The sequence below is a fragment of the Lates calcarifer genome, linkage group LG20, assembly GCF_001640805.2.
Source record: "Lates calcarifer isolate ASB-BC8 linkage group LG20, TLL_Latcal_v3, whole genome shotgun sequence".
In the NCBI taxonomy this organism is placed as follows: Eukaryota; Metazoa; Chordata; class Actinopteri; family Centropomidae; genus Lates; species Lates calcarifer.
The window spans coordinates 17748881-17761913 of NC_066852.1; the positions used below are offsets into that span (position 1 = coordinate 17748881).

At 40.9% G+C, this 13033-nt stretch overlaps 1 protein-coding gene across 2 annotated transcripts in view; it reads right to left on the reverse strand.

Moving 5' to 3' along the window:
* The window catches only part of LOC108893427 (gamma-aminobutyric acid receptor subunit beta-2), a 119116-nt gene that overhangs the window by 44949 nt on the left and 61134 nt on the right, over positions 1-13033 (reverse strand). The window contains exons 1-3 of one of the 2 annotated variants that reach the window (XM_018691443.2): positions 12268-12618; positions 12034-12131; positions 11256-11323 (exon numbers count right to left, since the gene is read on the reverse strand). The exons of the other annotated variant lie outside the window; for it this stretch is intronic. Of the exons in view, the coding sequence (XP_018546959.1) occupies positions 11256-11323; positions 12034-12131; positions 12268-12350 (249 nt within the window). The 5' untranslated portion in view covers positions 12351-12618. Of the gene's footprint in view, positions 1-11255; positions 11324-12033; positions 12132-12267; positions 12619-13033 lie in introns of those variants that run through there. 2 annotated transcript variants of the gene reach the window in all.

Here is a 13033-nt window from a genome sequence, read left to right on the forward strand (position 1 = left end):
ATATTAGCAAAAACGCAGACAACTGAAGAAAGTGAAGTGATGACAAAAGTATCTCTAAAAGCAAGCGCAACTGCTGCATTATCTCCCTCAGCACTATCCCATTATCAGCTCTCAGTGTCATGTTCAGCTGCTGTGAAAACCAATCCACACCCGACGTCTCTCCTGTTTGGCCATTATCAAGTTCTTGTATTTTGACAAGCTGTGATAAAGCAGAATCTAGCCCCATGCTCCATTGACAGCTGGTAGTATGAGTTTCCACGTGCTGTGAAATCTGTGTGTTAGTGCCAGACATGAGCCAAAACCGCAGTGACCCACAAGGCCAATTATGAGGCTGTGATGATAAGTCATAACAGCAGAACTAAGGAAACACATCAATAAATATAACTCAAAAATACAAATCAAATCCAATACAAAGACCTTTCAAAATAAAGCATTTCATTTGTTGTCTTTTATTAACACTGGCATTATCAAACCCCCAAAAATTTAACTTTTTGAAAATGCTCCCTAACAATACTCACAGGCCACACCTGTTTAGACTCACTATAATACTAGTCCGTGCTAGAGTAGGGATGTAATCATTATGACATATTTGGCACTACATACAAACTATATTTTCATCGGGGTGTCTTCCCATTACAACCATTTAAAGAAAAATCATGCAATGTGGCCATTCTGACTTACTGCACCACTACCAGTTAGACAATTTTTATTTAGACTCTTTTATTCTCTCCTAAAGCAGAACTGGAATACTGATGACTAGTTTTGTGGTGTATATACAGGTATGGATAAGTGGCTCTATATCACTACCCTATGCTAGAGCCTGGGGCTGAGGCAGTGTTTGTTGACATCAGACAATGAACCATATACACAAACCTGCACACACACACAAACACACGTATCATTTTGACCTCTGTTAGGTCACTGCGGATGGATGAGCTGAAATGAAGCAATCTCTCTCTACTCACACTTTATGGGATATCATACTGAGTGTGTCAGTCTGAACATGTTACCTTGATTAACAATCTAAAAATAGGCCCCACACAGTGATGAGTGTTATCCCCGCTACACAACACCGAGCAGAGATGTTTACACACTCAAGGCTGGAGCGGTAAAATGTTTGAATGTGTCGGAAACAATATTTTGGAGTTAATGAAAACTGATCATTCTAGTTAAACTCACCAGTGATGACTCAATTACTGCTAAGGCTGAAAAGACATGAAGTCAAATTCCCAGTTCTCTGATCCTCACCGATCTCTCATGTCATCTCTATTAGACACCATTTAGACATGGCATGACTGTTCCTAAGCCATGATGTTCAGCACTGTGTGTTCAGACTGCTGGTTCAAACTGTCACATTCACTTCAGTAGCCTATAAAGCTAAAGCGATAAGCACTGCTCATACGGTAAATCACTCCGCAACCACCTACAGTAACTGCACCAGAGTTATCTAATTATGAATGATTCTGCAGCTTTTTCGGTCTTTCAGTAATCTTTTAACCACAAAGTAAGGTATCATATATCAGAGCTGAGCTGACATGGCTCTGTCGATCACCGGTGAAGGGGCTCCACTGCTAAAAGCCACTGATTCGGACATTGATACTGATGATTCAGTATGGTCAGGTCACAGGTCACTCCTAATATGTCTATAAGGATGACATATCTGTGTGTAAGTCTATGAAGATATACAGGTGGGTGAAGTGGAGAGACACGATAACAATGCCTCCATCCATGGGACATGAGGGGTCACTGAATAGGTTAATGAATATGAAAATGATGTGCTGTGGCCCTCACAGTCTGGAAGTTCAAGTGAAGTTCAGTGAGGAAATGTTACTGGTACAACAGCTAAACCAAAACTTTGAGCAGGTGAGTGTGAACAGTAACTCACAAAATAGAGCAGTGGGGCAAGTGAACAGAGAGATGCCTCCTGAAATGGTAGCCCAGCCGATTAACCCACTTCGATTTGTAACTCTGTCTAATCCCCCCTGCAGCAGGGCCCCAGCCTTGTATCATTATCAGAGAGTAGAGAGAATACAGAGAGAGCAGAGAGTACACGAGCTTGAGAGAGAGACCATCAGAGACAGAGAGCGAGTGTGAGAGAGAAACTGAGGGAGCAAATGTAACAGAAGAGAGCAACACCAGTTTGACACAGGACAGGTGTGGAAATTATTGCCCCGCAATGAGCGAATGGCACAGCGGCAATATGCCGTCAATTCCCCACGCTCTGTCTGCTGACAACAAAACAAGATGCTGCTGTTTAAGACTTAGACCTACAGCTGTAGGGAATGGGCTGCTGTCTGTTGGATAAACATCCACCCCATCATTCACTGTCACAGGCAACTGTGAATCAGATGCCTAACTAGTGAGCTTGTTTAACCTGGGGGAATTGATTACACGCCTTCCTTCCCCTGACATTTAGAGCTGTGTTATGTTAATTGTACAATAAGCAGTGTCTGTAACATTAATAATGATCTAAGCAGTACATCTTTGGTTCCCTATGACAGTGTTTGTGCATGTGTGTGTGTGTACTGCGATGGATGTATGTCAGAGAAACAAAAAAGTAGTAAGTGTTCAGATTACCACAATCAAACAGATGATGAATTACTTCAGAAAAAGCAAAGAATTGCTGCAGGGTTCTTAGTATGCCTTAATGGAGTCAGCTTTAGAGAGCTTAAAACACAGTCATAGCTGAATTTCCAGTTTTAGGATAGTTGTTTTTCCCTACATATTTTCTTCATCAGATCTACTCGATTTCTTTTACAGGAAAAACCCTGAGTGTTAAACTAAGCCATTCTGAGGTATACTCAGGAAAAGGGATGGTTATTAAAGGATGATTATAAAGGATAGCAATGTTTACCGTGTTCACTGTCTTAGTTTAGTGTGTTAGCATGCTAACATTTGCTATCTAGCATTACACACAAAGTAATGAAGTAGCAGTGGAAGTGGATGACAACTGGGACATTAAGTAAAGTTATTACAATCCATCATGTGGGGAAAATTAATACCTGTATCATATCTCATGGCAATTCACCCTATGGTTATGTAGATACTTGGAGTAACAAGAACATCTAGGAGATAACTTAAGTTATGGGACAAGTATTAATTTTGGCCTGCTGGTGGCAATTTCCCATTCAAGTGAATGGGAAAATGGTCTCAGAATTTTCGACCCCACTATACACTTAGAGAGCTAGATAAACAGTAAGAGAAGCGAAGCAAATAATGTAACACAATTAACACAATCCTGAGAAATAAAACAGAGGATACACACTATGCTGGAACATGGGAGAAAGTACATTTAGAGTGTTCACAGAACATAAAGACAAAAAGTTTGGACAACCGAGGAAACCTGTTGTACAAACAACAGATAAGATTTAAAGAGCTGCATGCAGTGAGAACAGAAATAATGGCGGCCTAGCACTTCAGTCACCATTTACCCAGACATCTTTGTACATACAGCTTATGAGATTTTGACTGCACAAAAACCTGTGGTAATCTTGTCATGGCGACAGCTGCTCCATCTACCTCTCCTCCCTCCTCTGCCTCTAGTCCCTCTCACTGTTCCCTGTGTTCTGAATACTAACCTCTTTCAGATGTGCCATACCTCAGTCCTGTTTGACACCCTAACCCAGTCACCTGCTCACCCAGTTGCACCTCATTTGCAATTAGCTCTGAAATACTGTAAATGGAGGATAACTCCCAGTTTGTTCAGATTGCCCAAGTTGTCTTGTTGCTGAATTGTTCTAGCCTTCATTCTGCTTGCCCTGACTTGCTGTCTGTACCTGTTTACATGGCCATCTGCCTACATTTTGACTGACTGCCTGTCATCCTTAGTGTTTTGGATTTTATCATAACATCATATCTTATTGAGTTTGTTTCCAACAGTTAGCATGCCTATTGACCAAGTAAGCACTTGTCCAGAGTTTGGGGCTCCAGTTCTGCAATCAAGTGTTGATATTCTTCAATAATCTCTTTATGATAATGTTTGCACTGTATTTCGGTCAAAATGACAATTTTGGAACTGGTATACGTGGGCTGATCAGCTGAACAGACAGACATGTTTTTATGTTAGTACGTGCTATAGGAGTAAATAATTAATTTGTTTGGAACAATTTTCAGTCATGAATTAATACAGACTTGGTGCACCAGTATATGTGGGATCTACCCCAAAATTGCAACACTCATGTTAATTATAATGAAGAAACATATCACCCACAGTGGCTCATTTACATGTTTTAATATAGTTCAACAATGGAAGTCTTTGGCACAGAGGGTAAGCTAGATTTGATAACGCCTCCTATGTTATGGCTCCAGGATATGAGCTAGACAATACTAACAACAGGCAGCTTTCAGTCCTGCAGAAGTACACTTTCCTAGTGTTGCTTTGATGATAATGCTTTGCAAAATGTGTTTGACTCACAGGCTGAAACATGCATGCTTGAACATTTGTGTATGTCATTCTTGTACATTCCTATTTTTAAATGTTTAACTCACACCAAACTCAGTGGGAAATCGATAAGAGCAATGACTGTTGTTACATGAACTATCATGGCAGAGACAGAGTGTGTGCTCTACAGCTCTCCTCATAAAAGGGAATGCAACATCTATTGTTGCTCAGCAGAGTTTCCTTTTTCTTCCATGTTAAGAGGGTTATAAAAAACACTTCTTGTCTAGCCCCATATTTTATCATCAGGATCACCATCGCCATCATCATCCCAGTGACACAACCACCACCTTCATCATCATTTACATTCGGTTAATTGGCTCGGCTAATGGGCAAACACCTAACCATATGTTATGCATTGTCACTGGTAACATAAAAATCCTTTTTTCAATATACAAACAACCCAATTAATGACTGTTCTTTTACAGCATTCAAGTGGCAAATGAGTATAATCGAAATGGATTACTTAGACTGTATAGGGAGGCATATGTATCTAAACATACTGGCATGAATAATGCAAGTTGGAGCACAGTTTGTTTCAGTGCTCTACTCACACAATTCACCCACTCCCTCCACCATCCCCTGTGACTTTCCTCTGCAGAAAGGTTACTGTATCTTATATATTTCTAGGTAATGTATACAGCTTTAGTATATGCTTCATGTTTTTCTGTTTTTGGCTGAATCTGTTGATAAGCGTAGCAGGTCACTGCCAAGCTCTTAAGGTGGGAAAGAGGAAGCCAGGTGGAAAAGACATAATTTAATTAAAGGCTTATAAAAAATTAAACAGAGTGGGTTGGAAATATTTTGGCACTTTAGGGGTGTGACGCATCAAAGCATAATAAATAAAGGACTGAAAAGACAAAAAGTTTCCCCTGGAAATACTAGATCACACAAAACAATTTCTACATGTCATGTTTTATGTGGGCTGCTCAAAGCTCTACTAATGTATTTAACTTAATGTTGGAGTTACACAACTCCAACATTAAATAAATGAAGAAAATCAACACGCCACCACCACCACAAGCTAATGTTCTGGTGGCGTAATTGCAGTGTGACACAGACACACCAGTGTATAAGTACAAATGTGCACAACCATGCAAGCTACACGTGGACTCAGTGTCAATCCTACACAGAACTGACCTTTACTTTCATTCATAGGTAGCCAGAAACACAACTCAAAGTTAATGCTAATGTTGCTTTGCTTTGTGTCTGTTGAATGTGTAACACATTGACTATACCCATTCTGTCAGTTGATAATATGTCAAAGTTTTGTTTTGTGACCAAAAGAATCAAAATCAGACAACGCTTTAGGTTTAAAGGTTTGGTCAACACATGGTAAAAGTTAACAGTATTCATGCTTGTGCTGCATGGATGATTAATTAAATTTCTGCATGGCACATTTAAATAACGGAAATTAGTCTGCTCCTTTGAGATTGTGAAATTCTTCTAGTGTAACTCTTGATTGAGTTATTTCTACCGTTTTACAGACAGCGGAATCTGAACAGTGTCAGTACATTAAGTTGATATTACTAACAGGAAGGGCATGGTTAAGTTGTTATTTCATCTTAAAAACTAACAGGCATTTTTACATGACAGTTATATCCTTAATGTCTATTCGGTCAGTTTTCTTTGGGCTTAACGTTAACTTTCCATGTGCAGTTACTAACAATGCAGTGAAACCCTTCTCTTAATGCACTGCATCATAAGTTAAATGGTACCCTTATTTTAAATCCTTTTCAAGCCAATTTTTAATGAAATTGTCTTGGAACAAGAGCCATGAGATGACTCCACTATGTATTTTAAGTCAGACTGATGTATCATCTATTCCTGAGGAGAGGAAATAAATCAATACTGTTATCGTTAGAGGCTTAGCTTTCTTCATACATTATATCTCACGCTAGCTCTCTCCATTACAGCACCAAGTCAAATCCTTGCTGAACCCTGGTCGAGTTTGTCTCTCCTCTGTCCATTACGTAATTTGAACAGCTACTTTCCTGGAGGCTATGTTAACATACCAGTTTATGAGAAACTATGATAGAAGACTAGCAGGGGATTAAGATTTGTGAATGTGTGTATGTACATAAGAGACCGAGAGACAGTGTACATCCTCACTAGAGCAGTGCACACGTCCATAGTGGGCTTAATATAGATTGTGGACAAGAAGGGGGAAGAGTCACTCCAAGGGACCTTCACTAACCAAAACTTTAAATGCAGTAGTTTTGAGTTCTATGATTACCCTTTACAGCCAACTCAAGAATTTGATTAGTACAAATAACCACTGCACATTTGGAAAATAAACACCATTCTTGTGTTATTTTTTGTTTGCAGTTTCTCCTTGTGCTGCACAGTATCCAAACCAACCAACTATAGCTCTTGGGTCCATGTTACATTAATATCTTACACTGTACTTGTCTGTTAAATACTTTATCACCCAGGATTACGTCTTGGGACTGAGGTCAATCCCCATTTGCTCATTAGCTTGTTTTGAGTTTTAAATATAACTTGGATATCATTTTAATGACAGTTCATTTTACTATTGGACAAAAAAGTTAGTGTGTCTTCATAGATTCACACATTATAATTGAGTTTAGCACATTTCATTTATTTCCCCCTGCAATTTGAATGTGTTTTTTTCTCAGTCTGTGAATCTTCACACATTGCCTTTCTACACTCTCATTAGTTACCATGCAACCATCGCGGTGCAGGAGTTACTGACAAAGACTGCAGTGATCAAGCCATGTGTATTATTTTGGTGAAACCCAGCCAGACAAAAGTGTGTGTGCAATGACATAAGAGACAATGATGCCGCTGTATTTCTTCAAGACAAAATGAAGTTGCATTCATTATCTTCAAAGATTATTTATGTGATTCCTCTATTGATGAATATCATTAACATTACAATGAAATGATTAAGGTGATGTTTTCCTCGTCATTGCCATTATATACAGGGTGTTAAATGTTTGAATGCCATGAAAACATTTAAATCATATTGACTTATTTCAAGTCAACTTATTAGCTGATGTCAACTGCTTATCAATGTGCAGTTCTGCCTATATCAGCAACAGAATACTGAAGGTAGCTGTTAAATAGATTCAGACACAACTGCAGATGCAGACTTAACATCATTTTAAAGCTCTCAGATCCGGATGAGATATTATGCAATACCTCATAAGTGCTTCCACATCCTTTTTTTACCCTTTTATTATCATATGCCAAGCAATAATCTCTTGCCTTTCAGCCAACATCCATTATGATGTATCACATCTGTATAATATATAGTATAGGCCTAAAGGCTAGTGCAATTTTGATGCATTTACAGCAGACATCCCATCAGGGTTATCTGCTGAGAGGTGGAAATAACTGGGTACTAAAATGGGGGGCTCTGAATTTCACAGTCCTCCTCCAACAATCAATAAGCTCCTCTTGACCTTTATGTGCATCAATAATGGTATTTCTGCCTTTTGGATGAGGATAAGAACTTTAGTTCATCCTAAGACAGGAGTATTTCTTCCCCTGTGAAAACTGTTGGCTTAGGATTCAAGTGCTCAGGAGCTTGAACAAAAGCAAATATTGAGACTCAAACGGCAGTGGAGAAAGTGCACATAAGATAATTGCTGGGAGAAAAGAAAAGGAGAGAAACCAACCAACGTCTCTACATGCCTACATGCAGTATTTTCCATTCTTCCTTTGACCAGCGCATGAATTAAGGCTTGCCAAGCCACTTGCCTTGGGTTGAATGTCTAACATGACATTGGTATTCAGTGTGTGTGTCCCTATCTGTATGTCCACCTCTGAGTCATGCAGAATGAACCCTCAGCAGCACTAGGTACATGACCTTCCCTCCAACACCAGCAGCACTGTTGGCTCTCCACATGGCAACTTGTTAATGTCAGCACTCTTTCTCCTATCTATCGCTGTCTTTCTTGCTGTCTCCTTCTGTCATATACACAGAGGTGAAAAATTTGACCCCTGGGTCTTACACAATCTTATCCTATCCCTTTTCCCCTCGAAGGCTTGGGACTTTGGCTCCAACACCCTGGAACAAGTGACCTTTCATGGGAATGTAATGAACACCAGCCACAGCTTCCTCATCACATGTCTGGCTCCAGACCTAAGTGACATGTAATGTAGTTTTCAGGAAAGCCAGCTACTGGTGCACAATTTAAATCATTGTACGGCTAAACAGTCCTTACTTACTAACTTCTTCTAAAGGCTAGTCTATGGTGGGGCTTTAGGGTAAAGCCCTGCAACATGCTTGAGTCCCTGCTTTGCTTTTGGACATCAGAACTGTTTATGTGACCAGTAGCAGAGGGGACGTCATGTCCTCTGGGCCACTCACACTTGAAGGCTTGCATACCTAGTTTGATGATTCATCTAAAGTCAGCTACAGGCCTGTGGTGTTTCTAAATGGGTTTCTGCTCTGTGACATTGCAGATGGTTTAAAACAAACCTTTTTGCAGTTTCTTATTTTAATGGCCCCTACAGGAAAAAAAGAGCTTATATACTATGTTATTAACTGTTAATGTGTCTGCTTTTAATGTGAGACCTTAAACAGAGCAGCAAAAAGAGTATATAAACCAAGGCATGGATGCACCACTCTGTCCTCATGGCTAATAGGGCACTGTTAGATAAATTCCTCAGTGACATCTCTCCATTATACTCAACCCTGTGCCTTATCTGTTCTCTAAGGAAAGTACACAGGGTGGCTCTATCCTCGCACCAAAATAAGTGGCAGACAGAGAGCCAGATGGGGGAGAGGAAATGGAAGAAAGGAAAGTGCTTCTACACCAGCTGCTATCCTGAAAAGTGGTTACATTTATAGGAAGGGGAGCAGATCAAAGATGCTGAAACCATTACGCACACATGTGGCCTCTTCTTTTCATGAGACTCCAGCGGGTCAGGTGGTAATGACTCCCCTTTCACATTAGAGGGTGTTTAGTGGGCCAAACCTGACAAAGGAATGGGATGATCAAAGAGTTGCATGGCACTGGCTTTGTGCGCAAATTTTTTTTGTGTGAGTTTGGGGGGGGGGGGGTCGCCATTTGCGTGGGCATGTTTGTGAGTATAAACCTCAGCCCTGATGAACTCCTGGGGGGATAACTTTTTTTTTTAAAACTACAATTTGTAGCCCAAAGGAAATGGTAGCAGTAGAGGAAATTGTAAACAAAACACAACAAACTACAGACACATAGGACATGTACTACTACTACTACTGTATATCATATGCTTGCAACATCATGCCTCTAAATCTTACTTGTGCCCTATTTTCTCATGCTGTTTTGGATTTCACTCTCTGCTCTAAGCTTTCTAAACCCTCCGACACCCCAAATATTTCAACATTTATTTGTTACTTAGCTCAACTGTGTGGTCACTTAACATTAAAATAATGACCACCTCCTTTTTGCTGAGAAAAGCTGTGTATAAATTGGATGAAAAAGCTCTTATGCATTTGGTGATTTGGCTGTAGATACAAATAACATCTTACATAATACTTGTATTTGATTCATACATCCCATGTATACTTACAATACACATACTAAACACACACACACACACACACACACACACACACACACACACACACAAACCCAATGTAAGGCAGCTTTCAAGCTCCTGCATTGGTTACACTGGGAAAATTTGCCTTTAATTAGGAATTCAAGGCCACTGTGGAGGGCTCTGTGGACCTGCTGTGTGTATGTGTGTGTGTGTGTGTCTATGGTTGTGCAGATCTCCTGTGGAAATACATGCAAACAGACATGGGCATCATCTGTTTCCCCTTTTTATCTCTGATCATCAACATATTCTACAGGAGCACAAAGATAACAACATGAGCAACAGCCTTTGGGTGCTGCTGCCAAAAATACTCCAGCATGTAATCATTCCCTGACATCACGACGTGACTCATATCATAGTAATACCAAAACAGAGTGCTTTACCAATCACGATATGAAGCATAAGGAAGTTGCAAATGAAAATGTGCCAACTCCAACAGTAAAGGTCAACCACAGGAGGAGATAGTGTTACAAAAGGACAAAGATATGAAAATAAAAATAAAAATAACAGATGATAATGGACCTATCAAATCTTGTGCATATTACCATAAATAACAATTTTGTTCAACTTGTCAACTAGTGACCTTTCATGGTGGTAAAATGCAGCCTTGTTTTTTTCTGTAAACTGTGGTGCAGTTCTAACATCTCATCACTAGGAGGTGCACTTGTATGAAACAAAACTTCATCTCCACTTCTCATATCCACAGCTCTCAAGTTCTGCCACTGTCACTATTTTTAGTAAAGCACTTACAAACCAGCCGTGACACCCAAATGTAAAATATTTCTTGTGAAGCAACATGCATGTCAGTATGAAATACTGCCTAGGGCTGAGACTTGGCCTCGCACTACAACTTTCTCCTATGAGGCATTTAAGAGATGACCTAGATTAACTTGTATTCCCTTGAATCACTGATAATTGTGAAGTTAGTGATGACTGGCTGTGTGTAACAAATTAAGCAGCAATCAGCTTAGGAGACCAACAAACAAATCGTCCATCCATGTCAATCAATTCCAAAACCCCAGAGAGGTTTCAGTTCATGCCATCAGCCCTCAAACAAGATGACCGTTTGCCTTTGAGCTCTCAAACCCACAAGTCGATGCGAGTGATCCAGGGTAAGTGACACATTTACACAGACCTGCATAGAGAGGGGTTTCCCCAATGGTTTGGGAGGGTATTTTCCCTGTTGGTTTATGCATAGCACTGGTCATAAGTACAGAATGGGAACCCATTGTCAAAGGTAGAGGGGTGATAATGGCCTACTTACCATATTGACTTCTGATACCATGTCTATACTGGCTATGTCTATATTCATTCCCACTCCAACCGGAGGACCTGGGACAGATCAAAACAAACGGATAAGCAACAGAAATACAGTACATCAGGTGCAGCCTGTGTGAGTCACTGAAATATTCACGAGAAACGGTTACTAACGTGTGCGTGATGGGAACACAGATTAACACTTGTGAATTTAGCTGTTGTCAGCCGGGTAATAGTTTACAGTGTAGTGTTCATTTCGGGTGGGATTAGATGCGCTGAGCTGCGGTGACAGTGCCGGTAATTCCCCCTAAAAGTTGTTGACATCAAACCAAAACCGAGCACTATAACATACGTCCGCCACAGTGAACACCTGACACGGAGCCTTGATTAAAAAAAGAAAGACTGGGGCATCTATTTGTCTTGAATCCCAATACGATGCGCACTGGGGAGTTGACAGCCACCTTTTATTCTCCAGTAGTGATTTTTCATTCAAATAAAAGCGCTGGTGTATTTAATCGTCCACACTCACCCTGGACCCCCCACCCCCACCCATTAAAGTCGGTATTCCGTGTTGATTTGACACGTTTTGTCCCGACTGTATCACACAGAATGACACAGTCTGTGGCACCTGCAGATGCCGAACACAACTGTCTCTCTTACTTTCCGAAACTGCAAAATAATTGAGTTATCTGCGATTGTCGCGCTGATTTAAACACTGTACTATTACACAGGCTGACAAGGCTCAAACTCGAGTAGAGTTTGGGTGATAATACGAGTTGATTTACCTCCGAAATCTGGCCTCAATCGTATGTCATAACCTTTCAACAGTCTATCCACCGTCTCTTTAACCAAAGACATATTGCTAGGGTCACTGACACTGGCACTATGGAAAACAGAGAGAGAGAACAGCAGCTTTAAATGCGAGATACTCTTTGACTATAAAGTATTTTCCATACCGTCTGTAACACTGTCACACTTAGTAAAAATGAGTGGAGCATCCTCCGACCCCTTTCACTTACCTTTGGGCGCACACCACGGCCACAACGAGGGGGAACAACCAGACGCAAAAACACTTCATTCTTCTTATTCTGCACACCGCCATACTTATGTTATGTGTGTGTGTGTGTGTTTTTTCTTTTAGTGAAGACAGACGATGTCCAACTTATTCTTGCCAGTGCAGTAATTCCAATGCCGGGCGCATGCGTATTCCCGACCACAACATCAAGAAGCAGCGCTGCTTGCTGATGATGGTAGAGGCAGAGGTAGTACCCAGCCGGGGAAATTTAAAGGAGAATCAAGACTACAAGTTACTCGGGGGGGCTATACGGGTGTCTCCCTGGTTTTCTTTACGCCCCGGCGTGACTGTGTGTATGTGTGTTTTTTTTGTTTTGTTTTAGGAAAAGCGGTGGTAAGCGGGGGGGGTCCACGGAGGAGAGGTGGGTGATACGTGGGTGGGGTTGCTCTTCGTCGACCAACACGTCTAGCTGTCCCTGAGCAAGGCACTTAACCCCGCTGCTCCGGCAGAGCTGCTCGGGGGGTGGGGGTGGGGTGGGGGGGTCCCATCTGAAGTCTGAACTTGACATCATCTACTGTAAATGTATCCTGTATGTAACTCCTTGAGCGTGACGCAGAGCGGTACCAAGAAAAGAGGTTTAACTTTACCTCACTATCATTAACCAATAGGAATCCAAGTTGACCAACATCTCAAACTTCCACTTTACATTAGTTATCCACACGTGAGACAATAATGAGACTAACAAAGGACGTTCTGTCTGTCTGTCCGTC